Below are 14,586 nucleotides of genomic sequence, written 5' to 3'. Positions count from 1 at the left end.
ACTTCTGTTTCAGGGCTGGTCGCCTAGTAAAGGAGTCCACAGAGGCGGGCAGAATGAATGAATGAAAGGCAACGTCTTCCGGTCAGCTGCGGACTGCAAAGGCTCTGGTCTGGCTGTATTTCCTGTACGTGTGTGTGTCTACATCTTTGAGTGCCGGGAGTTTAAAAGTTAGGCAGTCCTTATAGGTATGGAGCCGAGCTAATTTCCTTCTGAGCCCCCCAAATGCCTCCTCCACATGGCAAGTCCGCAAATGGGGGGATCTGCAGAGGATCACCCCCCACGAAAAAGACATGCAGCAAAAAAGCAAAAAAAGAAAATTATATATACAAAATGCTTTGAATTCGAGTCGGCCACACAGGTAATGTTGGGGGAGGGGTGGATGAAACAAGAGGAAGAGGGGTAGCTCTGGGCAATGAGGGCAGGAACGGAGGTGGGGGGTCGTTTTTGGGGGTGCCAGGCCCCGGGGGCTTTCACGCCAGCATGCTCGGCTTGCATTTCCGCGCCTCCCGCTGAGGCCAGCCGTGCAAATCTGCACCTCCCTCCCCGCCCCCTCCTCCTTCCCTCCCTCCCTGCCCCGCCATCTCCGGGATGCGCCCGCCGCCTGCAACTCGGCCCTCCAAAAGTCAGCTCTGCACACAACTCCCGGGCGGCGGCGGCGCCTGCGTGCAGAGGCGCACTCGTGACCCAACAACAAAACAGCGATGCCACGGCGCTAACGGCGCCCGATGCCTCCCGGGCTCCCTCCCCGCCCCACACCTCCTCGGGCCGTCGCCCCCACCCCCCCAAGCCCGGGCCGAGAGCCCCCCCAACTAGCCCGGCAGCGGGCTCCGAGCGCGATCGGCAACAATGTTTACGTTCCGGGGATTATGACGTCGACGCCTCCCCCCCCCCACAACTGCTGAAAATGGTTTCCTAGGACTTTGCAAACGGATCTGCCTAAGTGTTGGTGCAAAACTTTGTAGATCTCGGCTCTGGCTTGCTTTATTTATTTATTTTTTGGTTTGTTTTCTTTGGTCTTCCCTCCTTCCCCCCTCGGCCAAAATGCAGGGGGCAGGAGTGTTGACAATTAATTGGTGAACTCTCCTAAAAAAATGGAGGCAGAGAAAGACTCTGGAAGAAGATTGGTGTGTAGCTTTTTTTTTTTTTTTTTTCCAAATCTGTATCTGGCATATGATAGATCTTTTTTTTTTTTGGTTGTTTCTCGCTGCCTTTTCTTTCCTTTTCTGTATTTTGCAAGAGGACCGGGAAAAAAATATAATAAATTGCATGCAAAAGGAAGCAAGCTGCTTACTCCTCCAGCCCCTTGTGAGGCTTAGAGTCTCAGACACTTAAGTGGGGAGGTGGTGTCGGGGAAAGGCGTGGAGGGGGGCTGAGCGGGCTCGGGGTTCGCCCGGAATCTGGGGGGCTGCGGGGCCGGGCGCTGGGCGGTGGAGGGAGGAGGCAGGGGGATGCGGGGAGTGGTGGGGGAGTCTCCTTAGGAAGTGAGTGTGCGCGCGCGCTTGTGGGGAGATGAGGCAGCTGCTGGTGCGTTTTGGGGTCTCCGATCCGAGCTTTGTGGCGGGCCGTCTGCCTCTCCCCCTTCCAAGCCCCGATCCTCCTCCCCCCACCTCCTCTTCTTGCACTGGCGGGCGGGCGGCGGGGGCGGCTGGGGTCTCAGCCCTTCCATTTCAGCTTTCCAGCTTCCCCGGTAGCTCGGGGGCGGCTCCAGCTTTAGAAATGCCGCCGGCCCCCGGTTCCGGCTTCCCGGCTCTGCCGCCGCGGCCGCTGGGGCTGCTGTTACCGCCGAGCCGGGCGCCGCAGCGGCTCCTCCTGGGGCCTACATTTGCCCCGCCAGCCCGTGTCCGGAGCCCCCTTCGCGGGTTACATAACCAGGCTCCCGGCCGAGTGGGCAAAGCCCAACACATTTCGGGGGCGGGGGGCAGGGGAGGGCCCCCAGATGTCCTTTCAGTGGCTTCCGAAGACACCAGAGGGGAGTACCCCGTGTAGAGCGCAGCTGGACCCTCGGGGTGCGGGCCCCTCTCCTTGTCCTGCTTTTCAGCATCTTTGGCAATTGCGCAAAGTTGCTTGGGTTGCAATGGTGGGGTGCAGGGGGCGCTCGGCTGCTGCACCTGTTAGTGCTGGGCCCAGGTTGAGAGGCGACCTCCAGCCCCCACAATAATGTCCCGGGCTCTCTGGTTTGGGTCCTCGCAGCGCCCGATTGACCGCCAGCGATACGACGAGAACGAGGACTTGTCGGACGTGGAGGAGATCGTCAGCGTCCGCGGCTTCAGCCTAGAGGAGAAGCTTCGCAGCCAGCTGTACCAGGGGGACTTCGTGCACGCCATGGAGGGCAAAGGTGAGGCGCCCCCTCCCCGGGCCGCCCTCTGCGCTGCGGGCCGAGCGCACGTGGGGAGGGAGCTGCCGGTGGCTGGGTTCGTATTTCGCGCCCGCGTCCCCCATTCCAGGGGATCCGGTGACGAAACGAGGCCGAGCACTGGGGGGGTGGGGTGGGGTGGTGAGGGAGGAGGACAGGCAGTAAGGGGGGCCGGGCATGGGCCTAGGCCCGGCCCGCGCCCACCACCAGCCCCAGGGTGGGCAGAGCCAGGGGGCCGGCGGACAGAGGGACCTGGGGATGGACAGGCGGACCGAGGGAGGGCGGGAGCGCCGCGTCCTCCCCCTCCCCGAGCCGGTCGCGCTCCCTGCGCTGCCTGAGGTGCCGCCGCCTGGCTGGAACTGGGTTCGGGGCACCCCTAGAGCATCGGGGTGAGGCCCCCCCAGGCCTGAAGCCTTCCCAATCCCGTTCCCGCTCGAGGCCTGCCAGTGAGGAACTGGTGATGGGGGCGCGTCGGGTGTTTGGGACGATGCCCCCTTAGGCCTGGGGTCCGCAGAGCCGCATTCCCCCATGGGCTCTGCCAGATTGGATCAGGGACCCCATGCGCCCTGAAGCTGTTGACCTGAACCCCTACCTGGGCCCGAGCTGTCTAGCGCTACAGGCTTGACAGGTTGAAGCCAGGAGTTGGGGTAAAGGGGTTCACTTCCCTTCAGGCTTCTGGGGGAGATCCCTGTCTCCTGGCAGTTTGAAGTGAGGAAATGGTCTCCTCCCAGGCCTGAGACTTGGAGAGCTCTGTTCCTTGCGGGCCCACCCAATTTAGAGCGGAATTTGGGGACGCCTCCCGGGTTTTGGAGACCTTCACGGCCTGGGTTTCTCCCTGGCTCTACTACTAGGAGTGTGGTGGGGGTCACCCTCCAGATGTTAAGGTGACGCCCTGGGTTACCTCTGAGGCCTCCAGAGCCCTGGCCTTCCCAGCCTGCAGCCAGTGTAGCTGCTTGTTGAGGAACCTAGCATCGCCTGTGGATTGGGGTTTTGAACATGCCCTACCTAACCTTCCCGGGCCCTTCACTCCTTTTTCCCTTTCAGATATTTCAATTTCCTTTAAGTTACAAAGTTTCTATTTTGTTCCCCCGAGGCCCCTTGGAAAACCTTTCCATCCCTCAGTGAGCTGATAACCTGGAGTGCCTCCTTCCCTCCTCCAGGTTCTGGTTGAGTGGCTGTGGCTGTGGGGTTAGCCCTGAGAAGAGACTCCCAGCTTTGCCGTTTTGCGATTTCTCTTTTGTGCCCATAGCCTCCTGGGGCGCTGGGCTCCGGTGGTGAGGGGTATTTGTTGGGGGAGGGAAGAAGAAATTTCTCCCAGCCTGCCCGGTCCTAGAGCAGGGTGCTAGTCCCAGCTGATTTAAATTTTCTCTGCATAAGTGGAATTTTAATTCCTCTCCTTTCTTCCCCCATTTTTACTGAGTTGAGTCGTTTGGCGGATCCTATGTGCAAACAATATGCAAACTCTTCCTAGTCATTTGGGAGGAATTCTCAGCCCAGGATTTCAGAGCTTTTTCTCAGGCTGATTTGAGGAAGTTGAAGCTGACCCTGGGGGATGGGGTGCCTAGGGTGGGTGGGTCTAGAGGGCCGGTATTCCAGCCAGGGAGAGCTAAAGTGTATCCTTAGATCTGCTGTCCCGGCTTCTTTCAAAGGGGAGGGCCCAGGGCTTTGCTCTTTAATTCAGATCTGGCCCCAAAACTTGAGGGAGGAGCTTAGAAACAGGAGCCCTTAGCCTGGATTCAAAATAGAAGCTTCTTAAACTTCTCTTCCTTTAAATCCTTAGGAATCCCCATTCACTGTGAGCCCCTGGGGATCTGAGCTGCTGAGGTCAGGGCTTTCCCCGGCTTTGGGTTTTGTTCTCTGTCTCTCTTCGAAGGGGAGTTGTCTTGGCCTCCTCCTCCCCCAAGGCTGCCCTGTGAACTGTTTCCCTGGGCTAGCAGCTTCAGTGGCCTGAGGCCTCTTCTGTCTCTCTTCTGATGGTCGGAGAGGCCTTCTTACCTTGCGGATTACTTTAGTTACCTGAGGATTTGGGGGACATGAGAATTTATCTCAAGCCCCATCACCTTCATATTCAGGAGTGTATGGTTGGGTCAGATTCACTGGTTTCAGAATTGGGGAAGGAAAGAAATTAGAGGCCTCCTTCATCCTCCAGGACTTTGGGTAAGGATTTGGGGACTGTACTAGAAAAACCCTAGACAGAGAGCGAGCCTGTGAATTTTCCTTGGGTCTTGCTATGCCCCCTTTACACAGCCTTCCCCTGGGGAGCCTCCCTCCCGGTTATCCAGCTGAAGCAAGGACTGTGATGGCTACAGCAGAATTTCACTCTTAAGACAACAAAGCTGTGCCCAGTTCCCTAGTTATTTTGGCACCAAATACACAGTTTCCAGGGAAACCGGCTTTTCCCCCCTCCCCTTCACTATGCAGGATATTACAATAAGATTTTCACTGATGCTCAGCTACAATGAGGGCCCTCCTCCCAGCCTCCTCTCTGGGCCTTCAGATCCTCCCAGGTGGCATTCTTCAATTTTGCATTCCCTTTACTTTCTGAGCGCGGCTTGGGATGTGTGTCTCTGTCTATCCCTCTTTCTCAGCAATGGCTGGGGCTCTTTTTGTGCGGGGCTCTTTTGAGTCTTCCTCCCCAACCCTTGCTGGCCTTGGGCTGTTCATTGACAAGTTTGGACCCGTGGGGCATGCTGAGAATGACTGACTGAGTAGGCAGAGGAGCTGATCGTTGGCATGGCTTCTCTTGGGCTTTGCCTAATCCATTTCCCGATCATTTTCCAAGGAGCTTTTGCTGTACAGCTGGTGCCTGCATCTCCTGGACCCCCTGCCCCTTCGTCCATCAGTTTTCTTCCCCTAACCAACAGATCCCGGTTCATTTGCTCCTTCGTGACTTAACCAACTTGTTTTAATTCAAATATCCAAACAGATTTCAACTATGAGTACGTACAGAGAGAAGCTCTCAGGGTTCCCCTGATATTTCGAGAAAAGGATGGACTGGGAATTAAGTAAGTTGCTGAAACTAATCGCTCCTTCCCCCGTCTTCCTCCCTAACATACTTTATAGCTTGGGATGGATTTCTTCCACCCTCTTCCCACCTCTCATCACTGAGAAGGATCTTTTTTCATGATCTGGGAACAGCATCTCCTTGTTCAAGGCCTGACAAAGGGGAAACGCTCTCCAAAGACTGGTCTTTTGCAGGGACTTTGGGCAGAGAGAGGACATAGGGTAATTAAGCAGTGTTGACTTTTTTCCCTGACCCACCCCAGTTACACTCAGTGGCCTCCTACAGAGAATTGTACCTCTCCTCCTTCCCCTTGCTCCAGATCAGGAGACTGAGGCAGAGCCTGAGCTGCAAAGAGACTAGCCAGCCTCTAAGCCCAGACCCAGGGCACCTAGATACCTGTTTCTTATGCAGATTCCCACTACGTGTGTTTCCTGGGGTGCCAATGTCTCCCCTTTCTTTGCCTGCTCTGCAGCCTGTCCCTCCACTATGTCTGCTTTCATTCACTGAGATCTGTCAGAGCTCCAGGTGGGGGGAGAGGTCTGGGAGGCAGGCTGGAAGAACAGGTTTGTGCCCCTTGGGCAGGGGTAGGGGAGGAGGCTTGGGGTGTCGTCCCAGGCAGCCTCTCTCCAGCATCTGCTCCCAGACTTGCTCAAGAGTCCATTCCTATGAGTAGGATTTAAACCTTGGGCATCATTGTTAATTAATAGTGAATTGTAGCCCATATTACCACATCCCTGGAACTAGTACAATACATGTCTTTTTTTCCCTCTGAACTTAAAGGTGTCCGTCCCACTTTGCATAAAACTCCTTATGGAGAGTATTTTCTAGAGGATAGAAAGAGACATAGAGAGGGCTATCCACCCTAAAAGAAAGCAGGCATTTGAATGTCTAGCTCTGGCCCTTACCTTTGACCCCACACTTCCAGCTTCCCTGGAAAAATGGGGTGGACAGTGGATGTCCCACCCTCTGCTGAGGTTCAGGTTTGAGTTGCCTTTTGGGGTAGGGAAGGGCCTTAGTGGTTCTGGGGTGACCCTTCCTGGAGGCATCAACTGGTCTACTCTCCCTCTGGATGTTCTCATTTTGAGTTCCCAAACTGAGGGGAAAGGACCACTCTTGGAAAAATGGCTTCCCCCCGGGCCCAGGGTAGAGTCTAGCTCTGTTGTTTCTGGCCTCTCACCAAAGGTCTGTGCTCCTCTTTCCCCAGGATGCCTGACCCTGATTTCACAGTCCGAGACGTCAAACTCCTAGTGGGTAAGTTGCTTGCCGTGTGTATGCCTCAGACATGCTGGAGTAGGGAAGGGGAAAGAGGTGGCCACCACCTGCCCATTTAGACTTTTAACTGCCTCTGAAAACAAAGTCCCCACAGGAGGAGGCAGGAGCAGGTGTGAGCTGCAACCGTTTCATTCTGGAGAACAGGTAGGGTTGCAAAGTCATAAGAAGCTGTATCAGAGGGCATTTGCCGGTACACAGTTTTATGAGGCCCATTTGGACGCTGCCTCCAGCCTGGGTGTCAGCGATGCAATCTGAGAGCTCTCCTCTGCATTTGTTTGTGGGTTGCCGGGTAAACACTGGGTGCTTTATGATCCGTCATAGACTTTCAGGCTTTCAAGGGGAGGGGCTGTTCCTCCTGCTACCTTGGGGTTCTAGACAGGCCTGGGGCAGGGCTTGGAACTGCGAGCTCTGCAAATGCACATGAGCTCCCTGAGCACCTGCAGGTGGCTGATGACTTAGCACTCTGGAGACTCGGCCAGTGAGTAGGTGGCATTTCAGATCTTACAGGCAGTTGTTCAATCAATCTATTCTTTCCAGAAAAACACTTTTTAGCTACTTGGGGGGTAAGGTCAGAGCTGCAAACAGATGGATAAGTTCCCTGCCCTCTTGGTGGGTACAAGAGGCAGTCAAGAAGTAAACAGTGGCTGGGTGCGGTGGCTCACACCTGTAATCCCAGCACTTTGGGAGGCCGAGGCGGGTGGATCATGAGGTCAGGAGATCGAGACCATCCTGGCTAACACAGTGAAACCCTGTCTCTACTGAAAATACAAAAATTTAGCTCAGCATGGTGGCGGGCGCCTGTGGTCCCAGCTACTCGGGAGTCTGAGGCAGGAGAATGGCGTGAACCCGGGAGGCGGCGGAGCTTGCAGTGAGCAGAGATGGCACCACTGCACTCCAGCCTGGGCGACAGAGCGAGACTCTGTCTCAAAAAAAAAAAAAAGAAGTAAACAGTAGGCCGAGGGTGGTGGCTCACTCCTGTAATCCCAGCACTTTGGAAGGCAGATCGCTTGAGCCCAAGAATTTGAGAGCAGACTGGGCAACATGGTGAAACCCTGTCTCTACAAAAAATTAGCTGGGCGTGGTGGTGCATACCTGTAGTCCGAGCTACTCTGGAGGCTGAGGTGAGAGGATCACTTCAGTCCAGGAGGTGGAGGCTGCAGCAAGCTGAGATCGTGCCACTGCACTCCAGCCTAGGTAACAGAGTGAGACGCTGTCTCAAAAAAAAAAAAAAAGTAGGCCGGGCGCGGTGGCTCACGCTTATAATCCCAGCACTTTGGGAGGCCAAGGCGGGCGGATCATGAGGTCAGGAGATCAAGACCACGGTGAAACCCTGTCTCTACTAAAAATACAAAAAATTAGCCGGGCGTGGTGGCGGGCGCCTGTAGTCCCAGCTACTCGGAGAGGCTGAGGCAGGAGAATGGCGTGAACCCGGGAGGCGAGCTTGCAGTGAGCCGAGATGGCGCCACTGCACTCCAGCCTGGGCGACAGAGCGAGACTCCATCTCAAAAAAAAAAAAAAAAAAAGTAAACAGTGTTTACAATGATATATCTGGCTGGGCACGGTGGCTCATGCCTGTAATCCTAGCACTTTGGGAGGCTGAGGCAGGAGGATTGCTTGAGGCCAGGAGTTTGAGAACAGCCTGGGCAACATAGTGAGACCCCATCTCTAAAAAAAAAAAAAAAAAAAAAAAATTAGGCTGGGCACAGTGGCTCACACCTGTAATCCCAGCACTTTGGGAGGCTGAGGCGGGAGGATCACAAGGTCAAGATTTCGAGACCAGCTGGCCAACATGGTGAAACCCCGTCTCTACTAAAAATACAAAAATTAGCCGGGCGTGGTGGCAGGCACCTGTAGTCCCAGCTACTTGGTAGGCTGAGGCAGGAGAATAGCTTGAACCCAGGAGGCGGAGGTTGTGGTGAGCTGAGATCGTGCCACTGCACTCCAGCCTGGGCAACGGAGCGAGACTCCACCTCCAAAAAAAAAAAAAAAAAAAATTTAACCAGGTGTGGTGGTGTGTGCCTGTAGTTGTAGCTACTTGGGAGGCTGTGACCGGATGATCACTTGAGCCCACGAGTTCGTGCCTGCAGGCCATGATTGCATCACTTCACTCCAGCCTGGGCAACAGAGCAAGACCCTATCTCTAAAATAAATATTAATGATAAAATGAAATGTCTTTTCTGATGGTGACAGGGCTATGTAAAAATAAACAGAATAATGGCATGGCACATGGTGGGGCTTCATTTTAGACAGGGTGGTCAGGGAGGGCCTCTGAGATGAAGGAGGACATTTGAACAGAGACATGACTGATGAGAATCAGCTGTGGGAAAAGACATTCTAGGCTGAGGGAAGAGCAAGGGCACAAGGGAAGTGGGGGGATAAACTTGGAGTGCAGAACTGAGTGAGTGAGGGAGAAAGCGGCAGAAGAGGTGGCAGAGACCACGGAGCTGGGATGTGAGGGCCTCCCAGGTTCCTGTAGGGAATTTGGGTTTGACTTCTAGTGTGTTGAAGCCACTGGGAAGCTTTTAAGTGGGTTGAAGGGAGTATCTCTGTGATCTGATTATTTTCTTGGGATGGGTTTGAAACATTTTTATTTAATTTTATTTATATGTTTTAGAGACCAGTCTCGTGCTTCTGTCCAAGCTAGAGTGCAGTGGCATGATTACGACTCACCACAGCCTGCAACTCCTGGGCCTAAGCGATCCTCCCACCTTAGCCTCGAGAATAGCTGGGACCACAGGCATGTACCACCACACCCAGTTAGTTATTTACTTATTTTTGTAGAGATGGGGTCTTGCTACTACATTGCCCAGGCTGGTCTTGAACCATGCACCTGGCCACATTTAAAAAATTGAGATGAGTGGCCAGGCACCGTGGCTCATGCCTGTAATCCCAGCACTTTGGGAGGCCGATGCGGGTGAATCACAAGGTCAGGAGTTTAAGACCAGGCTGGCCAACATGGTGAAACTCCGTCTCCACTAAAAATACAAAAAATTAGCTGGGTGTAGTGGCGGGTGGCTGTAATCCCAGCTACTCAGGAGGCTGAGGCAGGAGAATCACTTGAACCCGGGAGGCAGAGGTTGTAGTGAGCTAAGATCGCGCCACTGCACTCCAGCCCAGGCGACACAGTGAGACACTGTCTCAAAAAAAAAAAAATTGAGATAATATTCACATACTATAAAAGTTGCCACTTAACCATTTTAAAATGTAGAAGTTGGTTGGGCGCGGTGGCTCACGCCTATAATCCCAGCGCTTTGGGAAGTTGAGGCGGGCAGATCACTTGAGGTCCTGACCTCAAGTCAAGACCAGCCTGGCCAACATGGTGAAACACCATCTCTGCTAAAAATACAAAAATTCACCAGGTGTGGTGGCACATTCCTATAATCCCAGCTACTCGGGAGGCTGAGGCAGGAGAATCACTTGAACCTGGGAGGCAGAGGTTGCAGTGAGCCGAGATTGCACCACTGCACTCCAGCCTGGGTGACAGAGTGAGACTCTTTCCCAAAAGAAGAAAAGGCACAAGTCATTGGTTTTAATATAGTCACAATGCTGTATAACCATCCCCACTAAATTCCAGAATATTTCTATCACCCCCAAAAGAAACCCTGTATCAATTCCCCCATCGCTGTTAGATTAGCATGACTGCTAATCTGCCTTGTGTCTCTATGAAGTTGCTGATTCTGGACATTTCATTCAAGTGGAATCATAGAACACACGATCCTTTGTGTCTGGCTCCTTTCACTTGGTGTCATGTTCTCAAGGCAATCCATGTTGCAGCATGAGGCAGTACTTCACTCTCTTTCTTGGCTGAATAATATTCCATTGTATGGATAGACTACATTTTGTTTATCCAAAAACAAATGTTTTTGGACCACATTTGTTGATGGACATTTTGGTTGTTTCTACTTTTTGGCTGTTATGTTGCTAAAAATATTCACATACAGGTTTTTGTTGAACATGCATCTTCACTTATCTTTGGTATATCTTTAGAAGTGGAATTGCTGGATCATGTGGTAACTGTGTTTAACTTACTGAGGAACTGCCAGACTGTTTACCAAAGCAGCTGTGTCATTTTACACTCCCATAAGTAGTGTGTAAGGGTTCTGGTTTCCCTCTATCCTTGTTAACACTTGTTATTGTCTGTCTCTTTGACCATAGCCATGCTAGTGGCTGTGCAGTGAGGTCATTTGCTTGAAGTTTTATAGAAGCCAACTCTGGTGTCTGTGTGGAGGATGAAAGCAGCCGGCCAGTGTGTCAGATGTGTCAGATGATCCAGCCAGAATAATTGACCCAAAAGCATGTTAAAGATATGCAGGCTGGGTGAGGTGGCTCACACCTGTAGTTCCAGCACTTTGGGAGGCTAAGTAAGGTAGGAGGATCGATTGAAGCCAGGAGTTCAAGACCAGCCTGGGAAGCATGGCAAAACCTCGTCTCTACAAAAAACACAAAAATGGCCAGGCGCAGTGGCTCACGCTTGTAATCCCAGCACTTTCGGAGGCTGAGGCAGGTGGATCACCTGAGGTCAGGAGTTTGAGACCAGCCTGGCCAACATGGTGAAACTCTGTCTTTACTAAAAATACAAAAAAATCAGCCGGGCATGGTGGCAGGTGCCTGTAATCCCAGCTACTTGGGGAGCTGAGGCAGGAGAATTGCCTGAACCCTGGAGGCAGAGGTTGCAGTGAGCAGAGATTGGCCATTGCACTCCAGCCAGGGCAACAAGAGCGATACTCTGTCTCAAAAAAAAACAACAACAAAAAAACCCCAAAAAACCCAAAACACAAAAATCAGCTGGGTTTGGTGGCATGTCTTGGTAGTCCCAGCTCCTCAGGAGGCTGAGGTGGAACAGATCACTTGAGCCTAGGAGTTTGAGGCTGTAGTGAGCTAAGATCACGCCACTGCACTCCACTACACTCTGTCAGGGCAACAGAGCGAGATCCTGTCTCAAAAAAAAAAAAAAAAAAAAAAAAAAAAGAAAGATAAGAAAAAAGAAAGCAGGAACGGTCCTCCAGCCCCCTCTCCCTCGGTATTTCTGTGATGATCAAATGGAGCAATGAATGTTCAAGTGCTTTGCAGAGGGACAGCTGCTCTGAACTCTGAGGGAGGCTCCTGACTGCAGTTGGCCTGGGGAATTATTATGCCCATTTCGGCCTCTGAGCTGCACACAGGCTTCCAGAGTGTGGTGATAGGGCACATTTGTTATAAGTGACCTAAGTGACAAATGTAACTCTAGCTGTCCTAAGCAAAAGGAAATTCATAGACTTAGGTCGTAAGTTCAGCATATAACCTCCAGGGACATCTATGTCTGGATGCTCCAAAATGATCTTGAGAAGTTGAGTCTGTTTCTCCTTTCTGCTTCCCACTTCGACTCCCTCTTTCTGCTTCATTCTTGGCAGGCTTCTCCCCATGGGAGGGTAAGGAGGGTGGGCGAAGAAGTGGCCCACAGTAGCTTCAGGCGTCTATCCTGCCGGCTCAGGGTCCTTCCCAAAACCTCAGTCATTCCCTTAAATGCCTCTGGATTGGCTCTGACAGTCTTAGCACAGCCTTGCGCCAGACTGGAGCTGCTGGCTGGGGTCAGCCCAGCAGAACCACGTGGACTGAAAGTGGGGAAGCAGTGATTCTCCAGGGTTGCTGGGTGACATAAACACAGCCCTAACAGACCTGACAGTCTGCTTTGGAGGGTAGTGTGTGGGGAAGGCTGGGCCAGCCCTCCTAGTCATTGCAGGGTCGCAGCCTGTGTCTTCCAGCGTCTTACCTTGCCCTGGGCGCTGCACCACGGGATGTGGCCGTTTGAGAAAGGGATTTGTGCACTACCAGGTGTTCAGGCCACAACTTGGGGCTGCAGACTCTTCTCTAATGTCCTAAAATTGGGCTTTTCTCCATCAGCAATCTGTTCCCAGCTCCAAGCCTTTTTTTTTTTTTTTTTTTTTTTAACAAAAAGGCAGTTTCCATTTCTGTAACACTGTACCCTTAAAAAAACCCATTCATTGAAGTATAATATACATACAGAAAAGTGCACATATGGTAACCACGTAGCTCGATTAATTTTAAGAAACTGAACACATCAGGGTAACCAGTACCCAGAATCCCCTGCGTCTGCCCATCTAGTCTCAGCCCTCCACTGCTAGTGAACCTGACTTCTAGCCCCATGGATGAGTTTCACCTATTTTCACATTTTATGCCAGTGAAATCGTGGAGGATGTCTTCTGTAGTTTTTGGCTTCTTTTGCTCAGCTTTGTCTATATACAATTCGTCCATATTGTTTGTTGTGTGTAGTTGTAGATTTCTTTTTTTGTGTGTATGTGTGTGTGTATTTTTGTTTGTTTGAGATGGAGTTTTGCTCTTGTTGCTCAGGCTGAAGTGCAGTGGCACCATCTTGGCTCACTGCAACCTCCGCCTCCTGGGTTCAAGCGTTTCTCCTGCCTCAGCCTCCCGAGTAGCTGGGATTAGAGGCGCCCGCCACAACGCTTTTGTATTTTTCGTAGAGATGAGATTTCACCATGTTGCCCAGGCTAGTCTCAAACTTCTGGGCCCAAGCAATTCTCCTGCTTCGACCTCCCAAAGTGCTGGGGTTACAGGTGTGAGCCACTGCACCTGGCCTTTGTTTCATGATTGGATATTTTCTGAAATGTCTCATCAGGTCTTTTCTCCATTATTTCAAAGGGTTGTCTCTTATTAATTGTAAGGTATATTCGTTTGCTTGGGCTGCCATAAGAAAGTACCACAGATGGGGGCTTCAACAACAATTTATTTTCTTAGGCTGGGCGCAGTGGCTCACGCCTATAATCCCAGCACTTTGGGAGGCTGAGGTGGGCGGATCACCTGAGGTCAGAAGTTCTAGGTCAGCCTGGCCAACATGGCGAAACTCAGTATCTACTAAACACACAAAAATTAGCCAGGCATGGTGGTGCACAGCTGTAATCTCAGCTACTCCTGAGGCTGAGGCAGGAGAATTGCTTGAATCCGGAGAATGGCTTGAACCCGGTAGGTGGAGGTTACAGTGAGCCGAGATTGCACCACTATACTCCAGCCTGGGTGACAGAGTGAGACTCCATCTCAAAAAAAAAAAGAAAAGAAAAAAAAATGTATTTTCTTACAATTCTGGAGGCAAGGAATCCGAGATCAAAGTGGCAGCAGCTGTGGTTTCTTTGAAGCTCTCTCTTCTTGGCTTATAGTTGGCTGTCGTCTCCCTTCCCTCATGTGGTTTTCCCTTTGCATGTCTGTCCTAAACTCTTCTCCTTTTTTGTAGAGATGGGTCTCGCTTTGTTGCCCAGGCTGTTCTCAAACTCCTGGGCTCAAGTGATCCTCCCGCCTCGCCATTGCGAAGTGCTGCAATTGCATGCATGAGCCACGTTGCCCAGCCCCTAAACTCTTCTTATAAGGACACCAGTCATATTAGATGGGGGCTCACCCTAAAGACGTCATTTTCACTTAATTACCTTTTTAAAGACACTATCTCCAAATATGGTTACATTCTGAGGTGCTGAGGGTGAGGACTTCAACATATTAATATATACATTTTATAGGTAGACACAATTCAGACTATAACATAAGAGTTCTTTATATATTCTGGATGTGAGTCTTTTGTCGGATATATATGGGTATATATATATATATATACCCAGGTGGGGGGCGGTGGCTCCTGCCAGTAATCCCAGCACTTTGGGAGGCTGAGGTGGGTGGATTACCAGAGGTCAGGAGTTTGAGACCAGCCTGGCCAACATGGTAAAACCTTGTCTCTACTAAAAATACTAAAATGAGAGGCAGAGTGTGGTGGCTCACACCTGTAATCCCAGCTACTCAGGAGGTTGAGGCAGGAGAATCACCTGAACCTGGGAGGCGGAGGTTGCAGTGAGCTGAGATTGCACCACTGCCCTCCAGCCTGGGTGACAGAATAAGACTCCGTCTCAAAAAAAACACAAAAAAAACTCCCACTTTGTGGCTTGTCTTTTCACATTCCTAA

General features: G+C 51.9%; 1 protein-coding gene across 5 annotated transcripts in view; it reads left to right on the top strand.

The window, feature by feature from the left end:
* The first annotated feature begins 212 nt into the window (after positions 1 to 212).
* KDM2B (lysine demethylase 2B) overlaps positions 213 to 14,586 on the top strand; it is a 153,644-nt gene continuing 139,270 nt past the window's right edge. Inside the window, exons 1-4 of one of the 5 annotated variants that reach the window (XM_030821532.1) lie at positions 213 to 358; positions 2,191 to 2,335; positions 5,280 to 5,358; positions 6,562 to 6,608. In XM_030821532.1, coding sequence (XP_030677392.1) covers positions 236 to 358; positions 2,191 to 2,335; positions 5,280 to 5,358; positions 6,562 to 6,608 — 394 coding nt within the window. In that variant the 5' untranslated portion in view covers positions 213 to 235. Of the gene's footprint in view, positions 359 to 684; positions 1,125 to 1,489; positions 1,525 to 2,190; positions 2,336 to 5,279; positions 5,359 to 6,561; positions 6,609 to 14,586 lie in introns of those variants that run through there. The other 4 variants (XM_030821526.1, XM_030821524.1, XM_030821525.1 and 1 more) reach the window with 4 other exon arrangements.

This window comes from Nomascus leucogenys, chromosome 10, assembly GCF_006542625.1.
Source record: "Nomascus leucogenys isolate Asia chromosome 10, Asia_NLE_v1, whole genome shotgun sequence".
NCBI classification, from domain to species: Eukaryota; Metazoa; Chordata; class Mammalia; order Primates; family Hylobatidae; genus Nomascus; species Nomascus leucogenys.
Note: the sequence above shows the minus strand (reverse complement) of the source record. Positions and strands in the feature narration are given on the sequence as shown.